The sequence below is a fragment of the Carica papaya genome, chromosome 3 (genome assembly GCF_054855325.1).
Source record: "Carica papaya isolate Zhongbai chromosome 3, ASM5485532v1, whole genome shotgun sequence".
NCBI lineage: Eukaryota > Viridiplantae > Streptophyta > Magnoliopsida > Brassicales > Caricaceae > Carica > Carica papaya.
The window spans coordinates 19513355-19528202 of NC_142311.1; the positions used below are offsets into that span (position 1 = coordinate 19513355).

Here is a 14848-nt window from a genome sequence, read left to right on the forward strand (position 1 = left end):
AACTTTCTCCTCCTTATTTAATAGCCTCAATCATCTCTACTATTTTGTTTCAATCTATTACTAATTCTACTGGAGGATTTGAGTCCAATGCCTTAATCACTATTGGACACAAACTGAATGGTCATAACTATTTTCAATAGTCGCATTCAGTTATGATATTAATTTGTAATCGAGGAAAAGATGGCTATATCATAGTAGCAGTCAGTAAATCTGTTGATTCACTTTATAAGACGTGAAAAACTGAAAATAATTTAGTTTTGTCATGACTGATAAATTCCATAAAGAATAATGTTAGAAAAAATTTTACTCTATGAAATAGCACAAGAATTATGGGATACTGCGAATGAGACCTACTCAGATAAGGAAAATACAACATAAGCGTTTGAGATTGAAGGTATCCCCCATGACCTTCATCAAGAGGACCTCTCGATCATTACATATTTCAGCCGTTTGTGTAAGTATTGACAACAACTAAATGTGTATGAAACTACTCAATGAGATTGCCCAATGCCACAACGAAATATAAGAAGATCGTTGAGAAGAAACAAATTTACGAACTTCTCTTAGGATTCAACAAAAACCTTGATGATGCTCGTGGTTGAAACCTAGCAACCAAACAATTACCTAACCTGCAAGAGATAGCAGCTGAAATCAGATGAGAATTGCCGAACCTCATGAGTAATTTTCCTGTCAAAGGAAGACAATATTTCTCTACACTCAAGAATAAAGATAGTAAAATAATATTATGGCTCTATTGTGTAGGTCATCTAAATATTTTGTATATCAAGAAACTCTTTTTTTTATTGTTTAATCATAACTCTATTAAATTTCAGTGTGAATCTTGTCAGATATCTAAACATGTTCAAAATATCTATCCTATCTAACAATACAAAAAAAAAACAGATCCCTTTTTAGGGATTCACAATGATATTTGGAGGCCATACAGAGTCAAGATTTTAACTAGAACAAGATGGTTTGTAACGTTTATAGATGATCACCCATGCCTCACTTGGTTATTTCTCATGAAGGAAAAATGGAGGTATCTAAATTGTTCAAGTCTTTCAATAAAATGATGCAAACTCAATTCAACATAAATATCCAAATTCTCCACACAGATAATGCCAAAGATTATTTCAATTCTATCATTAGGGAATATTTGATCGAAGAGGGAATTATCCATAGAAATTTATGCATCGACATCCTTCAACCAAATGAGATACCTGAAAGAAAGTGAGAATTTATTAGAAATTGCGTGAGCTATCATCAAGGAGAGAATAGAATGGGGTACAATTAACATCTTCTACATTCCTAATAATAAGAAAAAGTAGATATCCTGACTAAGAGGCTACTAAAGGCAAATTTTGAAGATATGAGGTCCAAGGTACTTGATATAGCCTAGCTTGAGGAGTGTTGAAAATTGAATAATTATAATCACTATATTAGAAATATTTATCTCCTGATTTAGAAGAAATGGCTCTATGGTTGACCAAATCTCCTTTGATTTGGTCTGCCATTTATTCTAAAAAATCCTCTCACTAATTAAGAAGGTTCTTAACAAATCGTTTTGTTTGGATGTGCTGTTTATTCTGAAAAATCCTCTCACTAGAAGATTTTTTGTGTGCATAAATGTGGTAACATTTATATTATAAATACAATTCTTGTATCATTATCAAAGGCAATGAGAAATAGAGAATTTTCATTCTTCAGTTCCAATATCCAAATTCTGCTGTCAGGATTTGGAATGTACTGAGAAAATAGGGGTCTCCCTAATTGGTAGGCCTCTAGAACAATAAAAGCCTCAGGCAACAGTATCATTCATTGGGATGAAAAAAAGCTGCAGGGTTCATGATATCTGGTATAGTTTATACTAGTGAAGAAATTAGTTAGTTAAAGGATTAGTGCTAGTCCAATTATCCTCCCAAAAGAGAATTTTGGAACCATTGCCAACTTTCAAACCGAATAAGGGGTAAGAAAAGTGGATGAGTTTGGGTAATAGATTTCCATGAACTCTTATAAGAGGTAGAACACCTTGTTAACACATTGTATCCACTGCAACATTGATTGTGGATATTCTTGATCACCCTGTGCCATAGATACTAGGTTCTGTAGAAATGCTATAGCCAAACCAATAATGACAAATTTTTTGAGACAAAGTTTAATGCCTAAGCCTGATTATGTGTTGGTTTGACAACAAACCTCCTAACTAACTAAATGATCCTAAAACCCTCCTTTGGACCTGCCTATAGGAATCTTCTAACACAGTTGCCTATTCCCTCAGCCACCTCCACAAGAATCCAAAACAAGGGAAGAGAGACGAGTGGAATACTTGACAAACATGCTTGGAATGAGAGTTCGTGCTATTATTTATTGAGCTTTTCATTGCCCCTCTCATCGAACTGAATGTGATCTAATCAAATATGTGGACTCTCTGGTATCTAGTCTTGCGGCTGATTTTGCAGCTCTTCTTTTTTCCACTCAGAAGCCGACTTACCCGTCAAGGCTAAAAGGGAATGATTTATTGACTAGTTTCCATGGAAACGTTTGGATCCTTCTATAGACTTCTCCTTTCGCTTGAGAATTGCCACTGAAATAGAAAATCAAAACGTGGAGGTTGGCAAGTTTTAAGTCATAGAGGAAATATGGGATGCCCTTGCTGAGTTAAGACACCTGCTCTTCCTATTTCATCTTTTTTTGAGATAACCTCTTCCTATTCCATATGCATCACAAGCAACCTCAAAAGACTTGAATCGAATTAGGATGCCTCACCTGACCACCCAGAGAAAATAAATATCCTTTCCAATGCACCAATAGTTTGCTGGCCTTCCTAACCTCACGTCTCCCAAAAAGATTGCCATCATGGGTTATGATTCATTACCAACCTCTTGATTCTTGAGCTGGAGTTTTAAAATTGTAGTTAAGGTTTCCTAGTTTTAGAAAGCTGGGTATCATGAAAATTGGACTCTTAAAGAGGGTCCACGAAACTACTATATAAAATGAGTATATGGATGGAGAAAAAGAAAGGAATGTTGATTTTCTGTTAGTTTCAGTCTAAATGGTATATTGCTCTTTCAAGTAATTGTTCACTTGTAATTTTGCTGCCATTTCAAATCTATGACAAACTTCAGTTTGATTAAATAGTGTGAAGAAGTTTGCCGTCTGGCATTGAGGAGGCGATACAGACTTATTCCGTACATATATACACTCTTTTATATGGCTCATACACTGGGTACCCCGGTGACAAGTCCTACATTTTTTGCAGGCAAGTCCTTGTCCTATTTCTTTTGATGAGCTTGTTGAATTATATTGGTTTATGGGGCATTCAAACTATTCATAACTTGGTTTTGCAGACACAAAAGATCCCAGCTTAAGGACGATTGAGAATTCCTTCCTTTTGGGGTCAATTCTTGTCTGTGCCAGGTGTCCTTATCTTCAAACAAACACAGTACATGTTAGCTGAATTTCTTTTGGTTTTTGCTTGAATCCCTTTATCTCTTCTTTTTCCCCTTTTTGCGGATTGAATCCTTCCTAATTAAGTGATTTTGGACTCTAAGAAACATTTTGGCCTCTAAGCCTCAAACAGTATCTTACAATCTGGTGCTAAGGCTGATTTTTAGGAAAAATAAAATAAAAGGCTGATTTTTAGGGGAGCCTGGTTTTTAAAGTTTCTTTTAATGGGAAAAAGAAACAGAAAAATTGGCTTGAAAGCATAAAATTTCATTGTTTTGAATGGCATATTCTTCATAAATTTCTGTGAGGGACTTTATGTATCAGATTCTATTTACGAACAGGTAGAGTTAGACATGTTTCCTACATTTTTTTTGGCTTTTCTTTTAACATTCTTAATTGGATGAAGTTTCCTTGCCTTTCTTTCAGGCAATCAGATTTGCAAATTGGATTTTCCTCTTTGGTTTTTCTGTGAAATATTTTATTTCTTCCATAGAAAATTATATTGCTTGTAATGAAAGAAAAACAGGAGCTTGTATGACTTTGGAATATGTTGAATTAGGAATAGAAATTCATATCTCAAACTGAAGTCACAAGTTTATTCTCCTTTTGATTTTCAATATTGATACTAAAAGAAAATAGAGAATAAAGTTGGATCACTTCTTATTAACACAAGTCTTTGTGAATAATTATCTACTTAATTCAGTTACTGCACATGGTATTGATAGGACATGGTTTGTTTTGTCAATTATATTCTAACAAAGCGCTTTTACAACTTTGAGATATGTCGGATTTTCTCATGTTTTCTGACAGTTGCCATTTTGGCAAAATGCTGGTAAGTTGAAGAGGTTTACTTTCAACAAGTGCAGTTCACTGACATCAACTTTTTTTCTCTGTTCCTGACCTTTCCCTTTTCAGCACTGCACGTGAACTTGGGTCAGATAAATTGGAGCACTTGCTGCCAAAAGGAATTTGGTTGAGTTTTGATTTTGATTATTCCCATCCAGTATGTATTGCTGCATAGCTTCTCCCTTTTAAAACATGGCTAAGTTCAATTCTTATGTATTGTTTTCTTAATCTTTCCATTTGAACTTTTGTTATATGTTCTAGGTTAATTTCCTAAGTTCTCTGTAATAATCCCAGGATTTACCAGCCTTGTATTTGCAAGGTGGATCTATTATACCTGTGGGTCCTCCATACCAGCATCTCAGTGAATCCACTCTGTCAGATGATTTGACACTCCTTGTGGCTTTGGATGAAAATGGTAATTTTGATACATCCAAAGTTCTACTTTTTTCAAATCAATAAATTAACTCTATTTTTATCTTTAAGGAGTAAGAAAATAAAGCCACTTCTTACCCTGTTGAGCCTATTATAATCTTTCTAGCCATTCTAACAGCCAGATTACAGGGCATGGGCTCAAGAATCATCGGGTACATGCCCTTTTAAATCTCTTATTGACCACATTATTGAACATTTGGTTGTTACCATAGCCGATTTAATGAGGGATTCTTGCAAGTTAAACGTTTGAAGATGTTCGCATGGACTGCAATTCTGAATCGGTTAAATATCAATAAGCTGTTGCAAGTTTGTAAGGCTAATCCAACTTTGTCTCTAGATGTATGTGTGATGTGACATAGAAAAGGAGAAACTCACAACCATCTGTTATCTCAATGTGAGATAACATGGAAGCTATTGACAAGGTTATTTGACACATTAACCTACCTTGAGTAAAACATACTTCCTTAGAATGCTTTATAAATTCCAAACTTGAAGACATAGAGATACGGAAGAAAGACCCATATGGTAAGTAGTGCTTAGCAGGTCTATGGACAACTTAATTGTTATGAAACCATCAAATATTTTAAAACGGATCCTTTTTAGATGATATAAAATTGGAGATGATGACTTTTTGGTTTCCTCATGGGCCAAGGCACATAGAGAACTTTTTAACATCTCTCTTATTGTGCTCCACATGAATTAGGAAGTAAACCATGTTTTTGCTTGTGCTTCCATTTTTGTCCTCCACGAATTTATTTATGTTATTTTGTTTTCACTAGCATCTTTTTCAATAGGGTATCTTAATTGTTGTATTTGTAATTTCTCATTCTTATTCTTAATAACATACTTTTCTATAAAAAAATGAAACTAAACTTCCATTTTGAAAACATTTACGTTTTGTTTGAAGCCTTTGGTTTTAACTATATTATATTCCATTTCAATTCATAGGTATTAAGTATTTGGTATGTTGAATTTAGTTATAAATTACATATTTGACGTATCATTGAATTACTTTTATTTTGTTTTTGATAGTGTTACTAGATTACAACATACTTTCCTTGTATGATACCGTAATTATACCTAGTTATCTTAGATAGTGTTACGAGATTAAGCTAGTTATCTTGGGTAAATCTATCTATATGTGTATGTATATCTCTAACCTATTGGAATGAAATCATCATAAAATATTCACATACTTTTCTATTCAACTACATGGTATCAGAGCCAGACTAGATAAGATCAGAGAGGCATTGAGTAAGCCGTCCCCGACATGGCGGTGATTGACAGAACCGACCTCAGATTAGTGAAGCATCAGCGTATCCGACAAGAAGACAAAGCGGCAGCATCGGGTTTCTTTCCAAACAATGCTACCTTCTGACTCTTCTGCATGCAGGCCTTCGACCTAGTCTGTGCCCGATCCGATCTGTGTGTGGTCGGCGCGGTGGTGAAGCGGAAGAAGATGGATTGGTGCGAAACAGAATCATGAGGCAATGTTTCCGTGCGCATGAAGAAAGAAGCTAAAGAGGTGCTATTCAACTCGGATCCGTACGCGATGAGCTAGAGCAGTACATATTTGGGTGTCTAGCGGCAATGGCTTGAAGAAGACTAGATCTGCGACTGAAACTAGAAGGCGGGAGAGGAAGAAGCTTAGGGGGCGGCCAGATTGCGTAAAAGCCAGATCCCAAAAGTTTTCGGTGCGATTTCACGAGATCCATTTTGGATCTGGCTACATCGTGGTTATGTGATGATCCCAATTAAAGTACAACGGTGTATGGTGAATTTAGCAGTAGCGCATAGGGTTATAGTGGCGGTGCATGGGTCTTTGTGGGGTACTTTCCCACACAAAGGGATGAAGTATTATCATCCTTGCACCCAAAAATTTTAGGTATCTACTGATGTCATCTTTCTTGAGATTGAGTTCTACTTTAATCAACCTTATCATAAGGGGGGATACTATGTTGGAACATAAGAATGACTTATTCTTTTTTGATATCCCCCTTGTGCTTAAACACTATACCTCTTAAATATCTAAACACTAGAGTCTAAGTTCACCAAGTCAACTTGAACCCATAACCCTATAGGACCCACAAGTTTCTTAAGTGTACTACAGAAGAAAAAACTTGGATCCTATCCAAAACAAATTCAAGCATTTGAGTCGAATACTGGAAATGAGGTAGGCTTCGAGAACCCTTTACCTTCTGATATAAATATAACTATTGCACTTAGCAAGGGATGAGAGAAAGCACTAAGCATCCACTCTACCTGATCTTAAACTTTGTATCATTTGAAAGATGCTCTCCATCTCACCAGAATTTCCTTTTGGGACTAAATGCAATTTCTATTCTTATATACTCTTTGAGGCTTTATCTTCTACGAAATGGAAAAATTCTATGAATATTGAAATGCAAGCACTGAAAAAGAACCGAACGTGTGAAGTGGTGGATTCGCCTAATGGTAATATACCTATAGGGTGTAAGTGAGTGTTTACTATAAAGTACACCTTTAATGGAACAATAGAGATACAAAGTAGGACTGGTGGCTATAGAATAATACTCAGAGTTGTGGGATAGATTATAAGAGACATTCACACTTATTGCAAAAGTGATTATAGTACGTATCCTATTATGGTTACAAACTTGAATTAATAATCAAAACAGTTTGATATGAAGAATACTTTTCTATATGGGGATCTAGAAGAGGAAATCTATATAAAAATTCTCATCGGGTTTACCAGAGAGAAGGGAGAAAATAAAATGTGTAGATAATAAAAAATACACTTTATGAGCTCAAGCAATCCCTGAGAGCATGATTTGGGAGCTCTGTAAGAGTAATGCTAGCGATGGAGCCAATTAGAGTTAGGAAGATCAAACCCTGTTTATCAAGCATTCAGAGTCAGTGAGGTACATCTCTCTTGGTATATATTGATGATATAATTATGATAGGGGACGATGAGGAGGAGAGATTTTTAACTAGAGTATTTTGTTGTTTAATTAGTTGATATATTTTTTTCTTTATAATTCTTCCCGTAATCTTTCCCATAATGATGTAATTAATTAGAATCAATTAAAATTCCTACTATAATGTTAATTTCCTTATTTGTAAATAGAAATTTTATATATACCCTAATTATAACAATATAAGTGGTATCAGAAAAAAAGTGAATATTTTTTTTTCAAAAATTTTCATGGTATCAGAGGTAAAATAAGACTGTTTTACGATTTTAATCTCAGGATTTTTTTTTTCCTAAACTCAAAAATAGTACAATAGGTTGAGTTGGTACCCACCTATCAAGATCTGCTCTCACCACTACCCTAGACGGAGTTGTAGCCTCATCGTCGGCTTGCCCCCGAATCCGATAGATAATTTGAAATTAAAGAGATTAAAATACTCCATTGATATGTGATATTCATCTCACAGCAGTAATATATTCATTGGTATTTTGAAGGAAATAAGGAAAACTGATATACAAACATGCTTGCATAGTATCAGAGGCAAAATAAGGCTGTTTTACGATTTTAATCTCAGTGTGTTTTTTTTTTTTCAAATTCTAAAATAATATAATAAGTTGAGTTGGTACCCACCTATCAAGATTTGCTCACACCACTACCCCAGACAGAGTTGTAGCCTCACCGCCAGCCTTTCCCCGAATCAGGTAGATAATTTGAAATTAAAGAGATTAAAATACTCCCTTGATATGTGATATTCATCTCACAGCAGAACTATATTCATTGATATTTTGAAGGAAATAAGGAAAGCTGACATACAAACATGCTTGCATGGTATTAGAGGCAAAATAAGGCTGTTTTACGATTTTAATCTCAATGTGTTTTTTTTTCAAATTCTAAAATAATACAATAAGTTGAGTTGGTATCTACCTATCAAGATCTGCTCACACCACTACCCCAGACGGAGTTGTAGCCTTACCGTTGGCTTGCTCCCAAATCCGGTAGATAATTTGAATTAAAGAATTAAAGAGATTAAAATACTCTCTTGATATGTGATATTCATCTCACAACATAACTATATTCATTGGTATTTTGAAGGAAATAAGGAAAGCTGACATACAAACATGCTTGCATGTATTAGAGGTAAAATAAAGCTGTTTTATGATTTTAATCTCAGGGTTTTTTTTTTCAAACTCTAAAATAATACAATAAGTTGAGTTGGTATCCACCAATCAAGATCTGCTCTCACCACTACTCCAGACAGAGTTGTAACCTCACCGCCGGCTTGCCCCCGAATCCGGTAGATAATTTGAAATTAAAGAATTAAAGAGATTAAAATATTCTCTTTGTAACGGCTCCGGAAATTCAAAAAGGAAATACATATAATAATCTGAGTGCGGAAGCGAAATAAAAGATTAAGGTTAACATTCTTTACACAATAATTTAAAAGTACTGAATAATATCACGGAATAAGTTTTTTAAAAGAAATACGAGAAAGTGAGAAAAATTAAGAAAACTATAAAACATCTAGTATCTACTCGTCGTTTTCTTGTGGATCGGGCTCGAGAACCAGATCCTCCTGATCTGAAATGGTTAAATAAAGAATGAGCTACACTACCCTAATAAGGATATCACACTATATCACCGTCACGGAAGTAAAGGTTGGTAGAAAACCGAAAACAACCAATGGAGCACAAATTTTAAACTAATACAATTATTTAAAATAAAATCACTTACCATTTTTCTTACCCTTGGAGAACTTGTGAAAACAACCTATAAATACAATAACATTATACAGATCACAATTTTATGCATAATCAGTAACATAAAACACATCATAAACCCGTTTTCATTAACAATAACTGATTATCACTGTTTTTCGTTTTTATCAGGCTACTAGTATCCATGAGGATGCATATGGGTCCCTGTTACACGTGAACCATTCCCCTTAACAATCCTAATTTCAAGGCCGTCCTCACACCCCATCCGGTATGAGCGCCAAAACAATAAATCTCAATACCCTGTCCGGTATGAGGGTGAAGCGGGCCGTCCTCATACTCCGTCCGGTCCCTGTTACACGTGAACCATTCCCCTTAACAATCCTAATTTCAAGGCTGTCCTCACACCCCATCCGGTATGAGCGTCAAAACAATAAATCTCAATACTCTGTCCGGTATGAGGGTGAAGCGGGCCGTCCTCATACTCCGTCCGGTATGAGCGCCAAATGACCAAGTCTCCATATCTCGTCTGGTATGAGACAACGTTCACGGTAAGGTTTCCTATAAACCCGGTCCGTCCACCATCTCCCAGGATATCTAGTGAGGTTGTCATCTTATCTATTTATCAAATCACCTCCTATTCCTATATGTTCTTAGTCTCTGTTACCAACTCAAACATGAATACATAACAAGTAACGTGCATCCAACAAAGCAAGCATATCTTAGATTCCTAAAATCAAACAGTAGCGAAGTAAGCAGTGATACATGTATTTAAAACCATAAAATAGATAGACCAGATACCATAATACATTTAAACTGTAAAATAAATCAAACAGGAATCGATAGAGAATAATGTCCGGTTCGGGCTCCATTAACAATCCGTAATTAATTATGTATATCTATTTAATTTGTACAAAACACAGTATTATCATTTATTCAAACTTTAATTCCATGATAGGAAATAGAGTGAGGGGTCCTTACTTGATTCGACGCCAAAAACTAGATTGTCGCTACGCCTACGGGCGGTCCCTGGGTTCCCTGAATTTTTACTCGGGAATTGAAACGCGCTTACGGTACTTATACATGTCCCAAATAACTCAAAAATCAGACCCAGGGCCTACTCGGCCAATTTCAGAATTCTGGCACGGTGGCTCCGCCGTGCTCCGGCGACGGCGCTGCCGCCCGCGGCGGCGATCCACCTCGGGTTGGCTATTTTCAGCCGTTTTCGGTCGAATTCAGCCAAACTTGCATCAGTTCCTGTGAAAAAACACACTTAGGGCCTTTGGTGGGCAGGAAAAATGTAGAAAACCAAAACTTACCGGCGGTGGGGCTCTTTGGTGCGGCGGCTCCTCCGGCTCACGTTGCAGTTGGGTGTTTTGCTACTATCAACCTGTAAAGGAGGAAACGGTGATCACAACGGTGGAAAAATCATATCGAACGGGAATCGGGAAGGGCCTTGTTGGAGAAGAAAACCGAGACACCCCGGGGCGACGCCACTGAGCTTCGGCGGCGTTTTCCGGCCAATTGGCCGGTGCTTTCACTCTAATTCGGCCATAGGTGGGTTTAAAATCTAATTTTGAGCAAAAGATAGAATTTTTACCTCGTTTGGCGGCCGAAAATTGCTCTGGTACAACGGTGGGTGGCGGCGGTCGGCTCCTCGACAGCTGGGTTGTCTTCTCCGGTGAGGGGCTCTAGCGGCTAGGGTTACGGTTTGGGTGCGGATGAGATTATTTGTACCTATCCGCTTTTGATCTGAGCCGTCCATCGCTTTTAATCTGGACCGTACAATCGCGATTAAATAGGGAATGAATATGAGCCGTTCATCGTTATTCAATTTGGGCCGTCCATACGCGATTATATCTGAGCCGTCCGTGCGTGATTCAATCTGCGTTGTCCATGCGCGATGCAATCTGAGCTGTCCTTGCTTTTTTTTTATTTGGACCGTCCGTGCGCGCGGGAACGGATCTCAACTATTCGATCGCGCGCATGCGGATCGCTTACGTGGCTCCCTCCCGCGTGGGCTCGCGCGTCAGCGTCTCTGCCACCTGGCGCGTCCTGGTTGGCCGGGGTTGCTGACCGGGCAGCTGACGTGACACAACTTTTTTAAATTGCATTTTGACCACCGGTTTCTGATTTTTCTTTAAAAAATAGCCATACAATCCAAATTTTCACCAATTTTTTCCAAAATTGTTTTCAATTAAATCTCTAAATAATTTTTACCCTTTTTGATTATTATTATTATTAGTTTATTTTAATTTAATTTGTTCTATATAAATATAAATAAGTATTAATAAAATTTAATTTAATTTAATTGATTTTAAATTAATAATAAAAATAAAAAGAAATAGTTGGGTGTTACACTCTTGATATGTGATATTCATCTTACAGCAGAATTATATTTATTGGTATTTTGAAGGAAATAAGGAAAGTTGACATACAAACATGCTTGCATAGTATCAGAGGCAAAATAAGGCTGTTTTATGATTTTAATCTCATGGTTTTTTTTATTCAAACTCTAAAATAATACAATAAGTTGAGTTGGTACCCACATATCAAGATCTGCTCTCACCACTACCCCAGACGGAGTTGTAGCCTCACTGCTGGCTTGCCCCCGAATCCGGTAGATAATTTAAAATTAAAGAATTAAAGAGATTAAAATACTCCCTTGATATGTGATATTCATCTCACAGCAGAACTATATTCATTGGTATTTTGAAGGAAATAAAGAAAGCTAACCTAAACATGGTTGCACTCTGGTTGATCCCAATCATAAACTAAGACTAGTAGAAGAAGATATAGAAGTTGATAGGGAGATGTACCAAAGACTGATTGGAAAACTGATGTACTTATCCCACATAAGACCATATATTGTCTATGCAATAAGGTAATAAGCCAATTTATGCAAAAATCCAAGGAAGTTCACTTGTAAGCAGTATACTGAAAGCTATACTACTTGAAAGGGATACCAACGGAAGGTATCATGTATAGAAGAAATAATACTCAACTTCTTGAAATATGCACTTGTATATATTATGCAGGATTTGTAGTGGACAGAAGATCCATCACCGGTTATTGTATATTTCTTGGAGAGAATTTGGTCACATGGAGAAGTAAAAAGTAAAATATGGTAGTATAGTTTAGATAGAGTCAGAATTTCGAACAATGATACAAGGGGTATATGAATTATTATGGCTAAAAGATGAATAAATGAGATGAGTCTATAAAATTTTACTGTGACAATAAATCAACTACTTGAATCGTCATAATTTAGTGTAAAATGACAGGATCAAACATATTGAAGTTGATAGATGTTTCATCAATGAAAAATTGGATAGTGGTTTGATATGTGCACCGTACATGTCCACCTCACAATTCGCCGATATGTAACTAAGGGTTTGAGTAATCTTGGATTTCAGATAATCATTGTCAAATTGAGAATAGACAATACCTATTTACTAGCTTGAGAAGGAGTGTTGAGAAGTCTATGCTATGTGTAATTAGAGTAAATGGTACATTAGTAAAGTGCCCTCATATATAGTTGTTGTATGCTTTTTTTTTTAATTGTTCTAAAAAATGTATATATATGGGGCCCTAGCATTTAATAATAAACATAACATTCATTCTTCCACAATCTCCTCACTTTGAGGTGGTTTAAAGAGTTTGGTTAGGTTGTTAATAACGGTTGAGGAATTCTGGAATGGTTCCCTAATGTAGAGATCTTTATATCCGTTATTTCTATGGAATTTTTGGCTAGGTTATGGGTTTTATGGTTTGAATAAAATGTTAGAATGTTTAAGAGATGCTTCCTGTTGCTGCTTATGCATTGGGATATCGTGGCATTCATTTGTTCTCTTTGGACTAGGACTCACAACTTCTCTTGGGTGCTAATCCACTTTCAAGGGGATTGATTTGCTATCTTGTCTCTGTTATTTTATTGTTTCTTTTTCATTTGCTTTTCTTTGAGAGGGTACCATCTGAATTGTGGTATTTGAGGCAAACAAATGTGAAATTCATCCTTTATTCCTCGGGGATCTTTGGCATGTTTGTGACAGAAGTTTCATTATGGTTGTTAATTGTTTGCAATACTTCACTTGGCAGCTACTGAAACTGATTTTTTTAATTAATTTTGTAGGGAAGGCTAAAGGAGTTCTATTTGAAGATGATGGTGATGGATACGGATTCAAAGAGGGCCAATTTTTATTGACACATTATACAGCTGAACTTGAATCATCTGTCGTGACTGTTAGAGTTTTCAAATCTGAAGGATCATGGAAGAGGCCTAAGCGTCGTCTGAATGTCCAGTTGTTACTTGGTGGAGGTGCAATAGTATGTCTTCTTTTCCTGAGTAATTATCATTAATTTCTTAGCATAGGTTTATGAAAAAGAAAAATGCTGGAGATGCTTTTCAATTAATAAAATTTAGTATTCGTTTTATTTCAATAAAGAAAATTTACTCTTCTTTCTGTTGAGCAGCTTGATAGTTGGGGCATGGATGGAGAGGTTTTGCAGATTATAGTGCCATCTGAACATGAAGTCTCTAAGCTAGTATCAAGGAGCAAAGAGAATCACAAGATTCGTTTAGGTAAAGTCAAAGTTCTCTGATGCTGTTTCGACAAACATTTCTTGATGCTGTTTTGACTGACATTTCTGGATTTTTCTTCTGATTTAGAGAATGCTATTTCCCATGCTATTTCTCTTCTCCTCTCTTTCTCATTACAGTTTTAATTTGAGAGCATCTGGTGCACTATTGGAGTTAATTTTTTGTTTCTTTTTTGTAATAGAAGAAAACATTTTCTTTGAGAATAAAAAGTAGGAATTAATAGAAGAAAACATACTGTTGGAAGTAGAGAAAAGGAAACAAAAGATAGGCTATCTTCCGATAGAAAAGAAGAAAAGAAAAAAATGTGGAACACCATTTGGAAAGAGGATGAGTCAAAACAAAATAGCATCACAATTCCTTTGTGAAATAGATAAAAAGGTTCTCAAAAGAGGCTGTGGGCCTTAGCCCAAAGAGAGGAAAAAATATATCATTGGATTCCTAAGGTCAAAAATCAATTGATACTGTTGCTTAAACATCCTCACATTTCTCTCCAACCAAAGGACCCAAATGCATGAAGAATTAGTTCTTTATAACACCGGATGATCCTTACTCTATCAACAAATGGGGCAAAGAAGGTGATATTAATAGCTATAGATCAGGGGGCTGCACCCACGAATGTGAAGAAAAAATGATCTTGTCCAAGAGCCCAAGCAACCACATTATGGAAAGGATGGCTATTGTGATTTAGAACATTGGAAGGACATCAAACTTACATCTAGTGAAAGAGCAAGTCTACAAATTCAAAGTAAATCATTAGTGTTAATTTTGTCAAGAATCGTAGTCCAATTGAAAACCTTACTTAAAGAGAGCTTTCACTTCCTGAGAGGAAGCTACTAGGGTTATGGATAAAATCCCAAAAG

General features: G+C 36.0%; 1 protein-coding gene across 7 annotated transcripts in view; it reads left to right on the top strand.

Moving 5' to 3' along the window:
• The window catches only part of HGL1 (heteroglycan glucosidase 1), a 106519-nt gene that overhangs the window by 34212 nt on the left and 57459 nt on the right, over nucleotides 1-14848 (top strand). For all 7 annotated transcript variants that reach the window (XR_015817906.1, XM_088216203.1, XM_088216201.1 and 4 more), the window contains 6 exons: nucleotides 3139-3259; nucleotides 3348-3417; nucleotides 4363-4450; nucleotides 4588-4708; nucleotides 13521-13714; nucleotides 13862-13970. Coding sequence is in view for 6 of the 7 variants with exons in the window: in XM_088216203.1 (XP_088072329.1) it covers nucleotides 3139-3259; nucleotides 3348-3417; nucleotides 4363-4450; nucleotides 4588-4708; nucleotides 13521-13714; nucleotides 13862-13970 (703 nt within the window). In the remaining variant the exon portion in view is untranslated. The remainder of the gene's footprint in view (nucleotides 1-3138; nucleotides 3260-3347; nucleotides 3418-4362; nucleotides 4451-4587; nucleotides 4709-13520; nucleotides 13715-13861; nucleotides 13971-14848) is intronic.